We start from the raw sequence: 21,933 nt of genomic DNA on the forward strand, positions 1-21,933 counted from the left end.
ACAGCTGGTGGGGTTTGTCCACCCCCATGAATGGGTCTAGGCTAACCCTGCCACAGCCCTGGGGAGCGAGTCTTGATCCTCCCATGGCCATGTTTCGTGGACAAACAGCAAGCACCACATTCAGGGGAGGTTGAGCCTGGATTCCGCCCTGACTCTGCTCAAGAGCAGAAATGCTAGTGTTTGGTTCCTTTACCTGGTGGGCAGTGGATGGGCAGGTCAGCAGGTCCATCGGTCCGTCATTTCATGGCATCTAAACAGGAAAAGACGGGCCATGGGAGGGTGGCCATGAGTTATGCTTCCCTCTAGAGTGGGGATTCATTCTCTCTCTCTCCCTCCCTCCCTCCCCCCCTCTCTCCAAGCTCATGCATGCATATGTCTGGAGGCTAGTGGAGCTGAGGTCTGTCCATCTAGGAAGGGGCCAGGCATTAGGCGGGCCTGGAGCAGAGCTCTGCATGTGCCACTGGGGCACTTCTGACAACTGTCCCTATGATGACACCACACGTGTGTGGTGTGTGGATCTCTCTCTCTCTCTCTCTCTCTCTCTCTCTCTCAATCTAAGCTCATGCATGCATATGTCTTGAGTATGCATATGGAGGCCCTTTGAATTAGCTCTATAAAAACTGTCTGGAGCAGGGGGCACCTCATGTAGTGAGTGGTACTGACCAGCAGTGCTTTCCACCATGGGGCACAAATTCTTGGGACGTCTGACGGAGGGCCGCAGGCCACAAGTGACGATTTAGATTTAAATTAATTATGACAAAGAGGGTGAAGCACTCAGTTTCCCGGCCACAGCAGCCACATCTCAAGGGCCCAGTGGCCACATGTGGTCCGTGGCTATTGCCTTGGGCAGTGCCGATGGTTAGAGGCCCTGCCTGAGCCATATGTGGGGTCAAGGTTGGTGGGATGTTGGCGACTTTAGATGGTATGACCTATTGGAAGTTTCAGAGTGGGGATTTCAAAGTGATGAGGCACTTAGGGTCCTGCCCAGCTGGCTGACAGCCCAGAGGGAACCAAGCCCAGCACCCTTGGCCTCTTGAGGCCTGGTTAGCTTAGTCTCTTAACAGAGCATGTTCATATCTGGGAGGCATGGAGGCACATGACTAATCCCAGCACTCGAGAAATGGAGGCAGGAGGATCAGGACTTCAAGGTTATCCTTGACTGCATAGCAGGTTAGAGGCCTGTCTGGACTACAGGAGACCCTGTCTCAAAAAACAAAACAAAAAAAAGGACTGGGGCTGTAGCTCCCTTGGTAGAGTGCTTGCCTTGGATGCCCGAAGACCTGTGTTTGATCCCCAGTACTGCATAAACTAGGTGTGGTGGTGCACATCTGTAATCTCAGCACTCAGGAAGTAGAAGCAGGAGAATCAGAAGTTCAGTCATCCTAGCCTGAGCTATATGAGACTCTGTCTCAAAACACTGAAGAAAGGGGCTGGCGATGTGTCTTGTTAGTAGTGGACTTGTTTAGGGTGTGCAAGGCCCTGGGCTCAATTCCTTCTCTGTAAGAAAGAAAGGAAGGGAAGGAGTGAGGAAGACAGAAGGAAAATAAATCTGGAGTGGGCCTTTGTATGTTGCCAGACTCTTTGAACATGTGGACTCAGTGGCCATTCTTCCTGAGTGCCCCCTGTAGCTGGGACCCCAAGCATGAGCCACCACCCTCCTATGCCATTCTGTGCTATGAGACTGTGCTGTGCATTGTGGGATGGTGGCAACATTGTGGCCCCAACCCACTAGACTCCAGTAGCCTTCATCCACCCAGGTGATACCTGCACTCATGCCCAGGTGCTGTTCAGAGGGGCCTGGTCCACAAGGGGATGAGGACAAAGCCACCCCTCGTGGCAGCAGCTTTAGAGGGACCTGCTGGCTTCTGTGTTTGTCCCTCATTTTTGTTAGCTGCAGATGGGCTGGCACCTGGGCATCTGTCTTCTCGCCCTGAGGACATAAGTGGTGGGTCAAGGCTGGACACTGGCTTGTGGAAAGGGAAGACCCTACAGACAGTCTTTACTCTCAGCTCTTCTATGTCTGGGTATTTTGGGCAAACAACTGTCCCAACCCTGGAGGGTTAATTAGACCATCTTTCTTCTTCCCCACCCCAGTCTGAACCCTCAACTTTACCCAGTTCACAGTGATAACATTGTTCCAGCCATGCTGCACACATGTGGATATTCAAGTGTTTAATCTTACAGTGAAGACGTCATTCCTCAGCCCTGCCCCAACCCCACATCCTTGCAGTTCAAAGCTCAGGACAGAAAGGTGTCCCCAGATGCCACAGCAGCCTTGTGCTTAGGAGGCCATGTCACCCAAAACCCTCTCAGAGAGCCGATGTGGGGACTCTGGAGGCCCAGTTGTTGCTGGAAATACTTGATGGAAAGTTCCAGAGCTGCAGTGACAGGGAGATGAATGTGAACCCATCTGGCATGCCAAGGGCTCTGAGTACTTCTGGCTTCCTTATTTAATCACCTCCCCAGTACAAGGTCGGCCGGTTCAGAATGTTGGGGGAGGGGGCGGGGGGAGGTGTGCCATCGGCCTTCAGTGCTCGAGGTTCCTGTGGCTATGGGCCCATGACTTTACACTGAGCCTCAGTGTCCTCAGCTGTGACACGGGCCTGCCTTGGACCAGGGCTTTTCTAAGAGTCCAGGACTTGATGTATGACATAGGGATGGGGCATCCAGGCCAGTGAGAGGGTGGGTGTATGCATCAATGTGTGTATATGTGTATGCACGCATGTGTATTTATGAATGTCTGCATATGTATGCATATGTGTATGCATGCATGTGTATAGTGTGTGTGTGCATGTGGATGCATGTGCATATGTGTATGTACATGTATCTATGAGTGTGTGTACATGTTTGTATATGTGTGGGTGGGTATGGCTGCACATTTGTCTGTCTGTGAGCATGTGTGTCTGTGTGTGCATACATGTGTGTATGCATATGTGTATGCATATGTGTGTATATGTATATATGCATGTGTATATCTGCATGTATGCATGCATATGCATGTGTGTGCATGTGTGTGTGTGCATGCATGTGTGTGTGTATAGACCAGAAGGCAATCCCATATGTCCTTCCACAGGTGCTGTCCATCTTAGTTTTTGAGTCAGAGTCTCTCACTTGGACCTGAAAACCACCAATTAGACCAGACTGGCTTTGCCAGAGAGCCCCACGGATCTTCCTATCTCCACCTCCCAGTGCTGGGGTCAGCCATTCAGCTTCTTGATCTCTACTCCAAAACAAGGTGTCCGGGAGCTATTTTGTTTACCATGACGACTGTGTCAAAACAGTTGAAACACGGAAGCAACCCCAATTCCACAGGCTCATGCATGGATAACCAAGTGTGTTCTGTCTACATGATGGGATATTATTCAGCCTTGGAAAGGGACATGCTGGTACCTGCTCCAACCATGACAAACCTTGAGGACATTGTTGAGTGAACTGAGCCAGTCATGGGACAGAGCATGCAAATTCTGATAGGAGGTCCTCAGGGGAGTGCAGTTCACAGGAATAGGAAATAGCATGGTGGTCTCTAGGGCTGGGCAAGTGGAGGATAGGGTGAGCAGTTAGTGGGGACAGGGTCACCTTTTCCAGCTCCTGGGCATTCAAACTAGGCTTAGTTCGACCCCATCTCAAAATAAAAGGTAGGAAAGAGAGCTGAGGATGTAGTTCAGTGGGAGAGTGTTTGCCTGGCATGCACGAGGCTCTAGATTCAGACCCCCAACACTCAGTCAACCAATAAATTAACAAATTAATAAGCGAAGATTTTGGCCTTGATGGGACTCCACCCTGCAGTGAGGAATGGATGGGTCAGGCTGAGTGGCAGAGGCAGACCCCAAGGGAACACTTTGCAGTTCCATAGTTAAAGGTCAGATGATGGATGGTAGTCACCTTTGGGGCAATAGTCCTGCTGATGTCTGGACATAGTCATGAATGCATGACGTCCTGCTCTGCTGTGTTCCCAGGCCCTGTGGATGTTACCTGCCAGTGCTTCCCGCTGCGTGTGTGTATGTGATTATGGAGACGGTTTACCTATGGACAGGACAGTCATACACAGAGTAGGCTCAGACACCTGTGAGCATCAGCTTGCCGGACCTTCAGCCCAGATGTAGTCACCATCCTGCTCCTCCAGAGCACCATCAAAGGGTGACATCTCTAAATTGGGAATTATACAAGTCTAGAGAATGCAGTTCTTGCTGTGAGGGTCAGCTGGAGAGGACATAGTCATCATGTGTTTCTTCCTGCCCATTACTTGTTGTGTGTATCACTGCACTTACATTTGTCCACTCAGACCTGCTGTCACAGCTGAGTGCAGGGCCTGACACTTTCGAATGACCAGGACAATTGGGTGGAGCATCAAGAGAGCTGCACCCCAGTCTTCAGGAGTGGGGAGGGCACAGACCAGGGGCTGGAACAAAAGGCTCCTCTTGCTGTATCCAGTCTCATCCATCCTACCTGCCCCATCTCGCAGTCCACCAGAGCACGTTCCTCTGCTTGACGGTCGTGCATGGCCACCCAGAGTGCCCTTCTACCTCCCTCGGATCCCAGGAAGGGGAGACAAACTGTCTTTCCTACCTGCTTCCAATAAAAACAAAGGAAACTTGATGTGGGGACAAGCTTGTTCCCTCCCATCCTTCGACTGGGAAAGGAGTCATAGAACAAGATGGCGGCCCCCTTGGGGCCATGGGACACCACTGGGAGCAAAAGAGGGTCAACCCTTTGCGACAGCACAGTAAGCCAGGGGCCAACTGCTTGCGCATCTGTCGAGCTAGGCCCAGGTCCAAGACTACCAGTTGGGGATCTGGGAGACCTCAGCTTCCAATCCACTTTTTTTCTTAATTTTATTTTTAAAATTTTGTTATTTTGGGGGCTGGAGAGAGGGCTCAGCAGTTAAGAGCAGTGGCTTCTGCAGAGGATATGGGTTTGAGTCCTAGCACCCACATGGCAGCTAACAACCATCCGTAACTCCAGTTCCAGGGGATCTGACACCCTCTTCTGACCTTTGTGGGCATTGCATGGCACAGGTACTCTTACATACATGCAAGCAGTACACTGATACATGTAAAATAAAATATAAAAAACCAATTTTTTGTGTGTGTGTGCACACCCACGTGAGTGTATCTACATTCATGTAAGTGCCCATGGAGGCTTTACATGAGTGCTGGGAACTGGACTCGGGTCCTGTGAAAGAGCAGTATGTGCTCTTAACTGCTGAGCCATCTCTCCAGTTCCATTTTATCTATACTCACCCATCTGTGAGCATGTAATGTGTTAACTTACCCTTGTTATTGATAAAACACAGTAAATATGTATATAACTGAGGTATATATCAGGATTCACACGCCTAACCTTCAGGATGTAAGACATGCTTTCCTGAAGTGTGGCTTCCTGTCTGGATTCCCATGAAGCGCTGCCCTGTGTTTGAGCTGGAACTGCAAGATGCAGTACTCTGTCTAAAGGACTCTCAACTTGGTGAGGGGTTTGCCTAACATTTCTGCTAATTTTAGGTGGGACAACCCCAGATGCTCAGGGGAGACAGCTTGCATTTGTGGCAGGTGACTCGCATTTGTGGTGGAGTTCTTTTCTGCTGTGGCAGAGGATCATGACAAGGGTCCCTGGAGATTTGGGCACTTTAAATCTTGGAAAGAAGAAAGTTCCTCATGGGTCCCTGTGGGCTCTCTTACCTGAGGGTGCTGCAGCACAAAGTCACTGGGAGGCCAGGCCTCTGCACCAAGCCTCTCGTTGGAGGCTTTTCTCTATGGGTCCACACAGACACCAACTCCAGACGTTTGCTACAAACCCCAAGCCATGGGTAATCAACTCGGGGAAGGTGAGAAGAACGTACAAGCTATGTTTCCCCCATGACTACCTGTATACTTCCATTTGTCCTTGGGTGATGGTAAACCAGTACCATCACACATCCATCTGCCTGAATTGACCTTGTGTAGAGCTCACACTTGTTAGAGGCTTTCCAGAGATAAGGACCCTGGGAAGACTGTTTGGACTTTGAATTACTTGCTGCTACTGTGTTTGGGGTGAGGGCAGCAATCTGGCAACAGCTTCTCTCTCTTTGGTAATTCATACACAGTTATGTCCAGGGCTTTTAATGACCTGTGTGAGTTTCAGGAAGGACATTGTGGTCCATTCCTCTCCGTGTCATCAAATCATGAAGGAAATGCACTCAGAAAACCAGCCCAGGTACCCACAGTGTTTGCAGGAAGTTCAGCTGGCCTCTTTACCTATGTGTTTAACTAGAAAAAGACTTTACAACCCCCAACCTTAGTCGTCTTCATTGTGTCTTTTTCATTGAAAAAGGTATATAAGTTGTGGTGGTGCAGGCCTTTATAACTCCAGCATTAGGGAGACAGAGGTAGGCATATCTCTGTGAGTTTGAGGTCAGCCTGCTCTACAAGTGAGCTCTAGGCAAACCCAGGGCTAAAAAAAAAAGAATCTCTACAGGGGACTGGGGAGATGGCTTTGTGGGTAAAATGCTTGCCTTGTGAGCATGGGGACCTGAGTTTGATCCTTACAAATCATGTAATGAAGGCCAGGCGTAGTAGTACCTGCTTGTAATCCACCCCAGGGGAGATAGAAACAGGATCTCTGGGGCTCACCAGCCAGTTAGTTTTCCCTAATGGGGGGTTCAAGATCTCAAAGGGAGACCCTGCTTCTAAAAACAAGCCGGATGTCAACTGACGAAGAATATCCCAGGTTGTCCTCTGATCGCCACATGTGTGTGCACACACAAATACACAGGCACAAACAACACATGCACACTCATGTACACATCCACACATCCACACATACAACACAGAAAGCTATCTAGAACTGCTGTTTTAAACTTTGTGATTGTGCCAGTGTTTTCTTTGTCAGTGTGACTTTGAGTTTTCCTGTGTTTGCGTCATGCATGTTAAATGTTTCATTACTGTTTGGCCCGTTGGAATTCTTTTTCCTTAAGATCTTTTACCTCCTTGGTTAGTGTTATTCCTAGATTATTTTATTTTTAATTGTTCAGGGGTGTGTGTGTGTGTGTGTGTGTGTGTGTGTGTGTGTGTGTGTGTGTGTTTGCAGAATGGCCAGAAGTGTCAGATCCCCTGTAGCTGGAGTTACAGGTGATTGTGAATAACCCAACGTGGGTGCTGGGAACTGAACTCTGCAAGTGTGTGTGTGTGTGTGTGTGTGTGTGTGTGTGTGTGTGTGTGTCTTATGTGTGTGAACAACCCAATGTGGGTGCTGGGAACTGGTCCTCTGCAAGAGCAGTACCCACTTTTATGTGCTGAGTGTCTTTTTTTTTTTTTTTTTTTGGAATACAATTGCTTTCCTGATTTCTTTCTCCGAAAACTTGTCATTGGCCTGTGGAAAGGCTGCTGGCTTTTGTGTGCTGATTTTCTGCTGTTTGCTGGAAGTGTCCGTCAGATGAGTTTTCTGGGGGAATCTTAAGTAGAGCTGATAGGGGTCATTTGGCTTCTTTTCCTGTTTGTGTCCTTTTTATTTCTTTTTCTTCCTTCCTTGTGATTCTTTGTCTTTCTTGGCAAGCAAACCTAGCCTGGTGGAACCATGTTGCTGCCTGTGTGCTCACAGGCATTCTCCTGACCCATCATTAGAGTCCCTGTGACAGAGGCAGACACAAATGCTCAGTCCTTGCCAGTACCGCAGCAAGGACCGTGCTCTGTGATTGCTGGGCCATTACTGCTGTCCTCTGAGGCCAGGGAGGCATATGGAGCTCGTCATACAACCTGGGTCACACAACTGGTCAGTGGCACAGCTGAGACCAAACTCCATCGGGCCTCAGAGAGTACAGAGGGAGAAAGTGAGGAGCCATCCTTGTCTATGAACAAGATCCCACTGAAGGGTCATTTGTTCTGACTGATCCCTGTGTTTGGCAATAGGGCTGTTCCAGAGGTCAAGCGCTGAGGCTTCTGGGGACTGATTGTATTCCAGGTCAACTCCCATAGTGCTCCTGGGTGGACATAGGGCAGCCCTCCCTGGGGTGCATTACCCACCCTGGGGGCTCTTCCTGATCTCCTCAAATTGGAAGAGATGTGGGCACTACTCATCTGCGGGGCGAGGGAGACGGGTAGGACTTTGAGCACTCTTCTGACACTCCTGGGGCTCTATGGGGACATTACCACCATAGCCTGATCCCCATCCACAGGTAGAGTCACCAAGCTCCACTCTGCAGCTGGAGAAAAGGAAGACAACCATAGACAGAACTGGGCACGAAGGTTAGGACATGGAGGGAGAGGAAAGATGATTCTGGGGTGACGGTGGGGACTCTGCTGAGGCAGGTAGGAATGAAAGTCATTCAGCCAGGGTGAGGAAATGCCAGAGACAGCCGGGCTTAACGGGTAGTTTAGACATGGTTTTGAGGACTGACTTGGAGTTGCTCTGTAAGGTCTACAACTGGAGGCATCTAGAGGAATTGGGTACAAGAGTGCAAGACTCAGGAAAGATGGCCAAGCAAGAGAGAAAGCCATCTGCATACTCCGGTCATCTGTGTGGAGTGCCATCTGCATGTCGGGGTCATTACATGCAGAGAGCTGTGTCCATGTTGGAGTCATTTGCATGTAGGCGGCCATCTGTGTGTAAGGTCATTTGTATGCAGAGAGCCATGTGTGTGTTTGGGCTGTAACCATGTCCTGGGCCAATGTGCTCTCCCGAGGAGTGGGTAGAGTGGCCGGAAGCCAAGCATGAGTCTTGGCAACGCTAGCAAGATGGACAGAAAGAGTAGAGGATGTCTCTACAGTGTAGGCCAAGAAGAGGTTGGGGAGTCAGGAGCCCCTAAGGATTCCCAGTGAAGGGCTTCTGAAGACAGTCAGGAATCATATAATGAATGTTACCCTGAAGGCCAGCAAGAGTATGGATGGCCATTGATCTCCCATTAGTTACGGGTGGTCTTTAGGGAACTCACTGGGGCGGAAATGGTACTGGGACATGCACTGGAGCTTCTCTCTGAGGTGTGAGGATGGGGTGGTGTGGACACATGCACTGGCTGCTTCCTGAGGTACGGGAATGGGGTGGTGTGGACACATGCACTGGCTGCTTCCTGAGGTACGGGAATGGGGTGGTGTGGACACATGCACTGGCTGCTTCCTGAGGTATGGGAATGGGGTCGTGTGGACACATGCACTGACTGCTTCCTGAGGTACGGGAATGGGGTGGTGTGGACACATGCACTGACTGCTTCCTGAGGTACGGGAATGGGGTGGTGTGGACACATGCACTGACTGCTTCCTGAGGTACGGGAATGGGGTGGTGTGGACACATGCACTGGCTGCTTCCTGAGGTACGGGAATGGGGTGGTGTGGACACATGCACTGGCTGCTTCCTGAGGTACGGGAATGGGGTGGTGTGGACACATGCACTGGCTGCTTCCTGAGGTACGGGAATGGGGTGGTGTGGACACATGCACTGGCTGCTTCCTGAGGTACGGGAATGGGGTGGTGTGGACACATGCACTGGCTGCTTCCTGAGGTACGGGAATGGGGTGGTGTGGACACATGCACTGGCTGCTTCCTGAGGTACGGGAATGGGGTGGTGTGGACACATGCACTGGCTGCTTCCTGAGGTACGGGAATGGGGTGGTGTGGACACATGCACTGGCTGCTTCCTGAGGTACGGGAATGGGGTGGTGTGGACACATGCACTGGCTGCTTCCTGAGGTACGGGAATGGGGTGGTGTGGACACATGCACTGGCTGCTTCCTGAGGTACGGGAATGGGGTGGTGTGGACACATGCACTGGCTGCTTCCTGAGGTACGGGAATGGGGTGGTGTGGACACATGCACTGGCTGCTTCCTGAGGTACGGGAATGGGGTGGTGTGGACACATGCACTGGCTGCTTCCTGAGGTACGGGAATGGGGTGGTGTGGACACATGCACTGGCTGCTTCCTGAGGTACGGGAATGGGGTGGTGTGGACACATGCACTGGCTGCTTCCTGAGGTACGGGAATGGGGTGGTGTGGACACATGCACTGGCTGCTTCCTGAGGTACGGGAATGGGGTGGTGTGGACACATGCACTGGCTGCTTCCTGAGGTACGGGAATGGGGTGGTGTGGACACATGCACTGGCTGCTTCCTGAGGTACGGGAATGGGGTGGTGTGGACACATGCACTGGCTGCTTCCTGAGGTACGGGAATGGGGTGGTGTGGACACATGCACTGGCTGCTTCCTGAGGTACGGGAATGGGGTGGTGTGGACACATGCACTGGCTGCTTCCTGAGGTACGGGAATGGGGTGGTGTGGACACATGCACTGGCTGCTTCCTGAGGTACGGGAATGGGGTGGTGTGGACACATGCACTGGCTGCTTCCTGAGGTACGGGAATGGGGTGGTGTGGACACATGCACTGGCTGCTTCCTGAGGTACGGGAATGGGGTGGTGTGGACACATGCACTGGCTGCTTCCTGAGGTACGGGAATGGGGTGGTGTGGACACATGCACTGGCTGCTTCCTGAGGTACGGGAATGGGGTGGTGTGGACACATGCACTGGCTGCTTCCTGAGGTACGGGAATGGGGTGGTGTGGACACATGCACTGACTGCTTCCTGAGGTACGGGAATGGGGTGGTGTGGACACATGCACTGGCTGCTTCCTGAGGTACGCTGACTTAAGAGTTCCAGTTTGGAAACTCCCTGTGTGCCCAGGAACTGTGGAATGGGGAAATGAGTTCAGGTGCAGGTGAACTGTGGAACTGTATATAGCCAAGAACTTTCACAGTAAGAAGAATGAATTGTAAAAGCATTGTTAAAGACAGAAGCAGAAGAATCCAGCACTGTCATTCTGGTCAGTGTTGGAAACAGTGAAATCAATCAATCCAACTTGAGATTCTGTGGTGAACAACAGCTACCATGTTCTGGTTCTGATCCCAACCGATTCCCATGAGGAATACCTTATTGACGGTCCTCTGAGTTGCATGCATCTGGTTCACACACATACTACACATGCGTAATAATGTAACAAACTCTGTAACAAACTCAGCAGGCAGAGAATGTTCCCTGCCAAGCTGTCCCCACAGCCTCAGACATGCATGGTGGTGAAGGTCTTGGGTTCGGGTAGGACCTGCATTTGAATCCCAGCTTTGTGACCCCAGTAGGCCACTAGACACTTGTGGGTCTCAGGCTCATGCCTAGCCAGTGCTCTGTTATGCTTCTTTCTGAAGTTAGCATGGGTCACCTCTCCAGGCTCCCTTCCAGAGGCCTGCCCTTCTCAGCAATGGCCACAAAGGAGCCCTTGCTTCCGGATTCTCTGTGTAAACCCAAGGGACCAGTGGCACCTCTGATCCCACTTTCTCATGCAGGCTTACCTTTCCCGTGTGTTGGTACAGAAGACATGTGCTCCTCATGGGATAAAGAGTGGATGGGAAGAGATTTCTGGAGAGTTTTCTCTGGCTAGCTCTTGATCCCCTTGACTCAGCAACATGATTCCACAACCCACTGTCTGCCTCTCTTCCACCTTGTGGTCAGCATCTTCATGTCAGCAACCCAAGGTCTACCTCGAAGGTGCTGTTTACACCAAGGGATTGGCAAACCCTGCCAAGAACCAGTTATATATTACCACCCCTCCGTGACCAGTCATCCTTAAGTTTTAGATTCTTCTGAGCAACCACAGCCAAGAACCATTGGCCTACATTGTCCCAGGTCAGGCCTAGCAAGGTGCGTGTTCACCAACGATAGTTGTCAGTTACCCAGCCCTAACATCATAAGTCACTAACGTGAGTTAGGTCCCGCACATCCTGTGGAGGGCAGTTATCCCCCTTTCCCATGTGGTGAAACTGAGGTCCAGATGGGTTGTCTGGGGCCTTATTAACTACCACAGTGCTAGTGCCTGAAGGTGGATTCAAACCCAGTCCTGAGCTGCTAGGACTGGAGTCTGGTGTGGCTGTAGTCAGTGCTCGAGTCATGTTCTTGTTCAAGATGACCCCAGGTCCTGAGCCTGTGATGCTCAAGTCAGCGGTGTCAGCATGGAGTCGGAGGTTATCACACGGGGTTGCAGTGGGAAGTGTCCATCCAGCCTAGGTCAGGCACGTGGACAGAGGAAACCAGACACTGATGGGTGTTTGTGCTGGTGTGTTTTCTCCCCTCTCCAGTGGAACATGACAAAGAATTCTTCCACCCACGCTACCACCATCGGGAGTTCCGCTTTGATCTTTCCAAGATCCCAGAAGGGGAAGCCGTGACCGCAGCTGAATTCCGGATCTATAAGGACTACATCCGGGAACGCTTCGACAATGAGACCTTCCGGATCAGCGTCTACCAGGTGCTGCAGGAGCACTTGGGCAGGTGGGTGCTGCATTGGTGTGGGAGCAGATGCTGGGCTTCCCGTGATAGCCGACGATGAGGCAGGTGGTGACAGGGCCAGCCCTGGTGGCTTTCCATCAGGTCCTGGGCCAGATGACCATCTTAAAGAAGGCGTGTGATGTGTTCCCCTAAACTTTGACCATGTGAGAATCTGGGGCAGGACTGTCAGCAGGCCAGGAGATGTGGGGGCTGTGCCACCCTGAGAAGGCGTATATGGATGGTCTGGGTCTGGTGGTGTGGAAGGGAGGGATGGGGAGGCACTGGTGTTGATGGTGTCCTCCCTTCCATCTACCACCCTGAATCCCAGATGATGTCAGACAACCAGTGAGAACAGGCATTTATAATGAAATGCTGAGGGAGGAGAAATCCCAAACCAAAAGCAAATAGACAGAGAACTCTCAGCCTTCCAAGAATCACTCGGTCAGGAACCAAGAGTTTGTTGTGAAAGACTTTAATTTCTAGAGACCCTCTAATTTCAGGGTCTAGTGAGAGGTAAGGAGACTCAGAATGGTGGATGACCAACTGTCCCTCAAATACATCCCACAGTCCCAGGTGGCACTGCCAAGGTCATCTGTCCTGTGGCTGGGCATTGACACTCCAAGCTTGTGAGACTTCTGTTGTCCGCACCGCCCCCCAAATGCTGTGGCATGGAAATTGGTAGAAGATGATTAGTCCTCACTGTCCAGCTGGGAAGGGGACTCGTGACCACAGAGACTGGGGAGCCCTGGCCTGGGTATGGCTGCTTTGTGGGTCATCTTGCTGAGAAAACAGAACTTCTGTGGAGCATTTGCAGTGTCTCCCACACATACGCCATTTCACAGACACGGTAGCACCCTGAGGTGACCTGTGGGGGAAATGGATAGCATTGAAGCCATCTGAAGCCACCGTGGGAGGCTAGTCCAAGACAACATGGCCATGTGAGGACTTGGCCCAGGTTTGTAAAGATGGAGCCAAGGCCTGTGAAAAACATTTCTGTTAATTTGGTTTTGAGATGATGTTGCCTGTATAGGCCTGCCAGCCCACAGGCTGAGGCAGGAGGATTACAAGACCTGTCTTGCACAGTGAGGTCATGGCCAGCTCGGGCAACTTAGTGAGCCCTGTCTCACACTGAAAAGGACTGGAGGTGTAGCTTAGTGGTAGAGCACTTGTCTAGAGTACATGAGGCCCAGTGCCGTAAGGGAAAAAAAAAATGGTTTTGGATAAACAAGATATGCTTCTGGAATAGACCTGAAAAGTTAGAGCAGTAACTGCTGTAGAATTTGAAGTCCTCAGTCCCTGTTCCTGAGGTGGCCTTGACTCCTGGCTTCTTCAGTTCCCTCATCTGTGCATTCTGTATCTACACATGGAAATGAACACCTACTCTCGCCTGCTTCTAGGCCAGTATAATTCACTTAACAGCTCCTATGCGGACTCTTCTAGTCCACATGTAGTTCCCATGAGATGGATTGTGTTGTGAGGTGTCTTACCTGTTGCCCGTGAGTGTGTGTTAGCAGCCCTCTTCCTGCTGTGGTGGACAGCACTGTGAGGGTGGTCTCTGTGACATTCCTTAGCATGTCTGCCTAAAGTTCTAGAACTGTGGCTGGAACACACACACACACACACACACACACACACGGTTTTGGCAGATGTCACTGGGCTGCCCCCACCAACCAGGGAGAAGAGACATCTGGTCCCCATGCACTCACCAAGGCCCCTTACCAACCTGTTTTGATCTTTGTCAGTCTGATGGCAGACAGATGGCATCCTAGTGTGGCTTCAGTTTGTGTTTACAACCTGCCCTGCACCAAGGGCTAGTCACATGACTTCCCTGCTAGAGGGTGGTGCACTAGGTGGCCAGGGCCAGGTACACGAAGGAGCTGGGTGGCCGGGAGGAGGGGGAAGCAGCTAAGCTAATAAATCTGACTCTTCCCAGAGGCACTCAGGTGTACCATGGGCCTTGCCTTGGTCCTCGGGCCCAGCCTTATGAGGAGCTGAGTTCATCTTTGAGAGTTTCAGTGCTTGTGCTCTGTGAGGGCATCCTTGCTCCAGGATTATTATTTGTTTTACAGTGCCTAGGGTTGGATCCAGGTTCTCAATGTGCTGGGCAAGTGCTCTACCACAGATCTACCTCCTACCCCCAGTTCCTAACCCTTAGGAGTCTTAACCATGTTTGATCTTTCTTGACGGCTGATGACTTGAGGTGAGCTGGGCACCCAGAGGCTGTTTGCCAACAAGTGGGGCAGTCTGCTTGTGCCAGCCTTGTGCTTCCTCACTGCCCAGGGTTCCTGGCAGGCTCCCAGACCTGCCTTGCAGGAAGCCACATTGAGAGGCCTAACTTGAGGAATGTGGTGGCTTCCAGCGGGTCTGGCCCAGCCACCTGGAGGGGTGACTGGCCAGGTTCACACTCCTTTCATAGCTCTCCCTGTGGGAGTGAATGCTTTCCTAGTAGCTGGTAGCCATTAGGTCTGGAGGTCACTTCTGACACAGAGTCCCTTTTACCCAGCATCCCACTGCCCATCACTCCAAACCTGTGTACAGTGCCCTATAGAAGGAGCTAAAGGCTTAGGGACCCACAAGCAGAACCAGGCTGCCCTCAGAGAGGTCAAGGCCATGACATAGGTGAGAGGGGTTTCTGTGATTTATCAGCCACCTTTGAGTGCCCTCATACTAGGCGCTGTTCTCAGAGGTCAGACAGTAGGAACAGATGAGGGAGGCCTGAAAGAGCAGGGGCCTCGTCTGAAATTTGGGTTAGAGTACGTCTCAGTTTCCTAGGATGACATACCAAAGTTCCATATGCAAGGTGGCTCAGAGCAGTAGGAATGGATTATCTAGAGGCTGCAACTTCAGAGGCTCAGACAGTGGGACTGTGTTCCCACTGAAACCTGTATGGTGTATGCATGCATGTGTCTCTGTCTCTCTCTCTGTCTCTTTCTCTCTCTGTGTCTGTCTGTGTCTCTGTCTCTCTCTCTGTCTCTGTCTCTTTGTGTCTCTGTGTCTCTGTCTCTCTCTCCATTCAGTCTCTCGTCACATGGCCTTGGTTCTCCCACTGTCTCACATGGGCTGAGGGGTCTACCCTACTCTTCTGGGAGCTCAGTTAAGCCATTATATCTGCAGAGATGCCATTTCCAAATGTTTGTTCCATTGGCAGGTGCTGGGCCTTAGGACTTGACTTACTTTGGGAAGACCCAGTTCCCATAACTGGGTGAAGAGATGTCCGTCCCAGAACAAATGAATAGAGAAGCTAATGGCTTGGGCTGTTGGGAAAAGGGAGCAGCATAACAGATGTCCATTAGGTGGGGTTGATCACTAATGTCTTTGTAGAGCTGGGAACGTTCAAGTGACCAGAGGCTCTGTCAGTGGAATGCAAGGGAAGAGTGTCTCTGGGGAATCACAAGAGCCGAGGTCCTCTGGTCACATGAGACGGGACAGAGAGATGCTGCTGCTGCCAGGTCGGAGTGAGCTCCTAAGAGCTTGCATAGAAGGTGGGCCTTTGGGCAGATGCTTTCCTGGGGGTTCCCACCTCACTGCCAGGACCTCCTCCCTGTCCTGACTGGGTTAACCTGCCATCCCAGTATAAGGAGCTGCCTCTCAGACCCTCGCTGAGATCCAGGGGTGGATCCTGGTACTTGCAGGAAGCAAGGAGGCCTGAGTTGTCATATTTGTCAGAGGGAGATATGGTACAGGAGTCCTCAGCTCCCAGGCAGGCTGGTGTTATAGGTGGCTACGTGCTGAAGGCCCCCTTTGGGAGGCTCCTGGGACAGGAACAAAACCAAAACCAGTGCCAGGTCTGCCCTCTGGGAGCTCCTGGCTGAATAGAAGAAGGGACATGCATCAGTGGGGACCCAGCAGGTAGATGTGTATGCCAGGGAGAGGCAGAGTTGAGAGGCACCAGGAAGGGGACACGGTGGGCTGTTGAATGTTCTTCCTGAGCCCGAGAGACGGGCAGTGCACCCTTCTCCAAAAGCTAAAACTTTAAAACACTGTATTTGCCTTCTGGGTTGCTTTCTAACTGCTCCTCTAGGTGGGCTAACCCAACATTGTGAACATGGATTCAAATCCTACCACAGGTACAGCGTGACACTGGGAAGTTGTGACCTCAGTATGAAAGGAAGATAATCAGCCCCCCTCCCTCAGGGTTGTGGGTTGGGTAAGGGAGTTCAGGTTCTTAGAACAGTGCCTGCCAGGTAGTAACTGTTCACTGAATGTTCAGGAACAGACTCTCTACTCTTTATTGCTGGAAAGACAGAGACCTTAGGAGAGTGGAGCACCAAGCTTTCACTTTTCTGCCCTCTCTGGGCTTTAACTGCTGAATGCTTCAATGCTGCAGTTTTCCCTGGGGACATAGGCCTGGGCTGGACAGAGGTAGATCGCTCCTTTGCATGGCCCAACTGCATCTTCTTCCATTCCAGGAGCCCAGGGTCCACCCCTCCCCCACCAGCCCTGCAGCCACCCTGGCCTCTGTGCTCTGAGAACTGTGATCCTGCTGCCACCAGTCACCCAGCTGTGCAGGGCTGGGACATCTGGCTGGCTGGCAGTCTCTGCTGACGCTCCGGGGGTGCTGGGATTAGCCAGCTGTGGGCTGGCCTCAGCATCTCTCCCCTGTGGGAGTCACTTTCCACCAAGTCCTCTTGATCTCTTGGAATCCAGATTAAATTCCGATAATGAGCCGAGCTGGAGGCCTTCCCTGGGTTGTGCCTCAAGCCAAGCCCCAGACAGCTAGGAAGGCTGGAGAGGCATGCCAGAGCTGCCCTTGGCCTGCTGTGTGAGAACAGGGGCACAGAGGTGGGCCTGGGGATGGTGACCTGGGTCTAGAGGACTTGCTGGGGTCAAGGGAGGAGGGATTGGGAGTTAGCCTCATTTCCTGAAGCCAGGCCAACCCAGCTTCCAGGACCTGGCCTTGTTTCTGTCCCTGTGGGTTCAAACTGCAGTTCCAGTAGAAGGGGTCGCACTGGGTGCCCATCCCAACCTTTCCTCTTCCTGGGAGTTTCCAGGCTTCTCCTGTAGCCCTACCCTGACTGGAGGGTTAGCACTAAGAGCCTGGGAGGCCAGGCCCTGTCACCACCCAGGGGGAGATGATGTCGGCAGCTGGATGAAAAATGTTCCCTGCTTCATTGCAGGGTCTTTGGCTGCCAGGAGGGTGACCTCAGCATGTCTCCAGTGCCAGGATCTGGATCAGCTGCAGCCTGAGTCACTATGAGGCAGAGGGGGCTGTTCCCTGACTGTCCTTCTAGAAAGAAAGGTCAGCAGAGGAGGCCAAGGGGAGTGACTCACCAGCACCTCCCCCCCCCAGGCAAAAGCATCTTGTCCCTGAGCTGCTTTGGGTGTGGACAGTGGCCTCCCCTCCCTTGGCTCTTGCTTCCCACATGGAGGTGTCCTGTCAACTGGTGCCCCATGCTGCAAGAACAGGTGTACACCTACCCACAGCTCTTCCTTGTACCCTTGGAGACTGAAACATCCACACAGCTACCCCATGGCCGCTGGAGTCCTGTCTCCTTGTCTTCTTAGCCTCCTTTTCCCCCTATAAGCCCAGCGTGAACAGGTGGAATGTGCCTTTTATCCCCCCTCAGGACAGGCCTCCCCTCTGCATCTTGGGAACACAGGGAGACAACTATGATGCTCTCCTAGCAAGCCTTGCTGAGACTGGTGAAGAAGGAAGGAAGGGCATTGTGTTCTCTATACCCCAGGCTCCAGGTAGCCTGGGGTAATGAATCATGGTCTTAACTCACCTCGTATGTTGGGACTTCCTGGTGGTCATCAGGTTGGTTGTAAGCTCAGGAGTTGGTGACCAGACTCTGGGCAGGCTTTGATTTAACTTTCAGTTACCATAAGCACCTTCAGGCAGATGTCATGGGTACAGTGCAGAGATACAGTGCAGCAGTAGGATCCGGCTTCAGTGGGTTTAGTGTTTCCTGTTTGCAGTGATGTGGTGGGCTCACCAATGTTTTCTCTGTTCCACAAACTGGCTCAGAGATGGGGGTGACTCCACTGAGGTCACACAGTCAGGAAGTGGCAGAGTGAGGACTTGAATCTGAGACGCCCCTAGTTGCATTCTGAGCTGCGGTGAGGTTCTCAACCTTGGCTGGGCATAAGTGTCAGGTTGATCAGGGTCTGTTAAAGATGCCAGTGTGGGTGGATTGAGCTGAGTGCTGACATTTCTCAAGAGAATCCACGTGTTCCAGATGCCTGGCTGTGGGTAGGTGGTGTATCTCAGGACCTATTTCACTGACTCGCTGGCTGGGACAGGTGGACCAAGGGCCACTTGTGCCTCTACTCCAGCCACCAGTGCCTTGTTGTAGTTCAGACTGCTTTTCTTCCCACAGGACAGAGCCCTACCATGGTCCAGACCATGACTGTGAGTTTCACTTGCACAGGAAAGGAACTGGCTGAGAGTGAGGGATCAGGGCAGGCACTGGCTATGGAAGTTTGTAGAAGCTTCCAGAAACTTCTGGCACCTTCTCCCTGCTACTGAAGGCCTAGTGCTTGCTTTTGGTCTCCTGGCTTCCACCTCTTGCCATTATACTTCAGATCCAGGGCATAAATTGGGTTTTGAGCTGCCTTAGCAGGAGGAAGCTGCTGGCTATAGCCCCACCTGTGTGTCCTGGAAGATCAGAGGAGAGGGCTGTGAACAGCCTTGTTAAGACTGGGCCCCTCTTTTTGAGGCCTCTTTCTCTAGGTGTCACTCCAAACCCCAGCTCTGGGCTTCTTGGGCAGTGAAACTGCCTGTGATGCCCCTTGGGTCCCCTGAGTCCTTACTGATTTGTAAGGATTATTCTAGAAAAAGCTTGCATTCAGTGCCACCCAGCAGGGCAGGACTACAAGCCACTGTGTCCAATCCAGTTAGTGCCAGAAAGGCAGTCAGCCGGCCCTGTTCTGCATCCCAGAGCCAAATGCCTGCTGGCTTCCTGTCCTGTGGTCTGAGGCCAGCTGGTGGGCTTTGGTGGCTGTTTTGATCTGTTTGCCTTTTATCCCCTTCCATCACCCATCCCCACCCTGGCTTCTTGGGGACTGTGTGGTTGGTGATCATCAGCAGTGACAAGGCTGTGTCTGTGGGGCACTTCTGATGGAGCCCTGTGGTGATTTCACAGGGGGCTTAGTGAGTACTCTTTTTTCTTGGACCCCTCCCAGCACTGAATCACATGGTGTTGGGTCGGGCAGGTCCCTGGTCAGGCCAGCAGTGCTGCAGACCAGCTGTTCCTTAAGGTTAGATTGAGCTGGCTGAGTTCAGGATGCTTCCCCGAAGTGCAGTATGCCAGAAGTGACTGTGCTTGTGGCCAGCAGTGGTGACTCTGTGTGGCTGCAGAGACTCCCTATGCACCCATTTTGCAGCTCAGGAAACCAAGGCGCTACACATCTTTGGAGGTAAAAGACACCCCATGTTTCTCCAGATGTTTTTCCTTTTCACCTGGCAAAGGCAACTTTTACTTTTTACAAAATCCTATGAACTAGGTGATGGGTCACCCGCATTTCCACCAGGGAAACTGAGGCAAGGAAGACAATCGACCTGCCTAGCTTGTCCTAGCAATGTGAAATAAGGAAGTCCGGCCTGCTACCTGCAGCCATCTCCAACTTAATGACTATGTGGACTTGGCGGCTCTCGGGCCGAGCTGCAGCTGCGGCTGTGAGGGTGGCAGGTCATGGCGGCCAGGAGGAGGTTCTGCTTAGCCAGGAGGAGGTTCTGCTTAGCTCACGGTTAAGCCCAAGGCACGCAGTAAGCACTCAGAGAAGCACCTATTGTGGAAACGAATGGAGAGGAGGGTCTGGCCTTTGCTTTAGGACAGGGCTTCCTGTAAGGAGGCGTTGCCTTGGGGACATGCCCCGCAGGTACCTGCTATACACGCATATGTGTGGTGCATCTTTGCCCTTGGTCTGGTCGTGGGCTAGTCTGTCTTTTCCAGCAAACTTGCCACCATGTTCTCTTCCAGAACTGAAACTCAAGATGCCTTATTTGCAATCTTACTTTGGCATCTGAGCTCAATTTCCAAAAAAGTGAAAATTGCCCATAATTATACTGCTTTCGATTCTCCCCAAGTTCCCTGTGATGATTGTAATTATATTATGCAGAGCCAGGGGCTGCCTGGGTGTCCGGGGGTAGGTCGACTCTCATGACAGTGAGGGGAAGTGTCAGCGTGTGTTGGGGTCCTGGGTTCTTGTTGCTGGGATACATCTGGGGACAGTGGGCTTTAGGATCCGGGCTGTCTGGATAACTTGATCTGACACTTTAATTCCAAAAGCACTTCATTCTTGGCCTGGGACCTCTGCTCGCCTATAGGAATCTATTTTTCCAAATGTATTAACATCTGTGTTTCATATCGGGGCCTGTAATTGCTTTAGCCTTTTTGGCAGGAGACAAAGGGAATTAATACTTTTCAATTTGGTCATGAGCGGTCATCTGTAGCTGGGATAAAAATCCTGCTCAGATGTGAACTCTGTGAGAATTGGGGAAACAGGTGCCCCAGGAAGGCATTGTTTCTAAGAAGTTGGCTGTGTTCATGAAGGCCTCTGGTATTTTGGATTCAGGTCAGAAGCAGGCGTTGGGGTGAATGTTCTAGATTCTTTTACACTCTGGTTTCTTCCTTCATTCTCCTGGTGTCACCCCTGTAGCCCCGTCTTCTTTCTCCTCAGCGATGTCTGTGGCTTTCTTTTGCTGCTCCAAGAACGGAGGAAGCAAAGCTGACATCTGGCCTCCATTCTAGCATGCAAGGCCTTGTTCTCCCTCTGGGAGCCAAGGCAGGCATGACTAATGGATCACAGCACTCCTGCAATCCTTAGCGCATCTCTGTGCAAGGAAGCAGCCGCTGCTAATCAAGTGAAGCTGCCAGGAAGGGAAGCCGGTTGGCCACCGATCTCAGGTCAAGGCTCTTCCAGGGCTGACTGTGAAATGAAGATTTGTGTATATGTGTACACACGTGCACTTGTATGCTCGTGTGTGTGTGTGTGTGTGTGTGTGTGTGTGGAGGCCAGAAGTCAACATCAGATGTTTTCCTCACTTACTCTTCACCTTATTTTTTGAGACAGGGTCTTTAACTGAACCTTCAATTTGACTAGACTGGCTGGACAGTGGGCCCCAGGAATCCCCTTGTCTCTGTCTCTGCAGGGCTGGGATTAGAGGTGTACTGTCATGCCTGGCTTTTCACGGGTACTGTAGATCAAACTCAGGTCCTCTTGCTTACGCCATAAGCACTTTACCAACTGAGCCATCCCCCCAGGTCCCTGAAATGAGAGTTTATGAGCGTGAACAATTAGGAAAGGTTTTCAGGAGAGACCTGTTGGCATTTAGGGAGCGGGGCCAGGAAAGGAGGAGACCAGGGGAGTGCCAGCACGGTACCCAGAAGGTAGCTGGGGTCTATTTCCATGTAAAGGGTTCAGAAAATAGTTACACCTTTGTCAGCATCATTTCAGGGTCCCTAGCTTTGGTGCTGTGAACTTTTGACCCTTTCCTGGGGTGGGCCAGTGGTGTGTCACGTCAGGTGTTCAGTGGCCTCCCCAGCTTCAACACAGGGGCAGAATGGCCTGGTGGAGAGGCAACCTGGTGGCAGGGCGTTGCCCATTCCTAAGCGCCCAAATGTGAAATGCTCTCTGTCATGGTGTCAGGTGGTACGGTACAGAAGTTCTGCCCTTCGGAGGTCACCAGGGCTGGCCCTCACATCCCTCATTTCTTCTG

At 51.8% G+C, this 21,933-nt stretch overlaps 1 protein-coding gene across 1 annotated transcript in view; it reads left to right on the top strand.

Annotated features, from left to right (window-relative positions):
- The window catches only part of Bmp7 (bone morphogenetic protein 7), a 92,697-nt gene that overhangs the window by 19,319 nt on the left and 51,445 nt on the right, over positions 1-21,933 (top strand). Inside the window, exon 2 of the mRNA XM_008842560.2 lies at positions 12,083-12,275. Within this exon, the coding sequence (XP_008840782.1) occupies positions 12,083-12,275 (193 nt within the window). The remainder of the gene's footprint in view (positions 1-12,082; positions 12,276-21,933) is intronic.

Source organism: Nannospalax galili, unplaced genomic scaffold (assembly GCF_000622305.1).
Source record: "Nannospalax galili isolate Female #2095 unplaced genomic scaffold, S.galili_v1.0 scaffold231, whole genome shotgun sequence".
NCBI lineage: Eukaryota > Metazoa > Chordata > Mammalia > Rodentia > Spalacidae > Nannospalax > Nannospalax galili.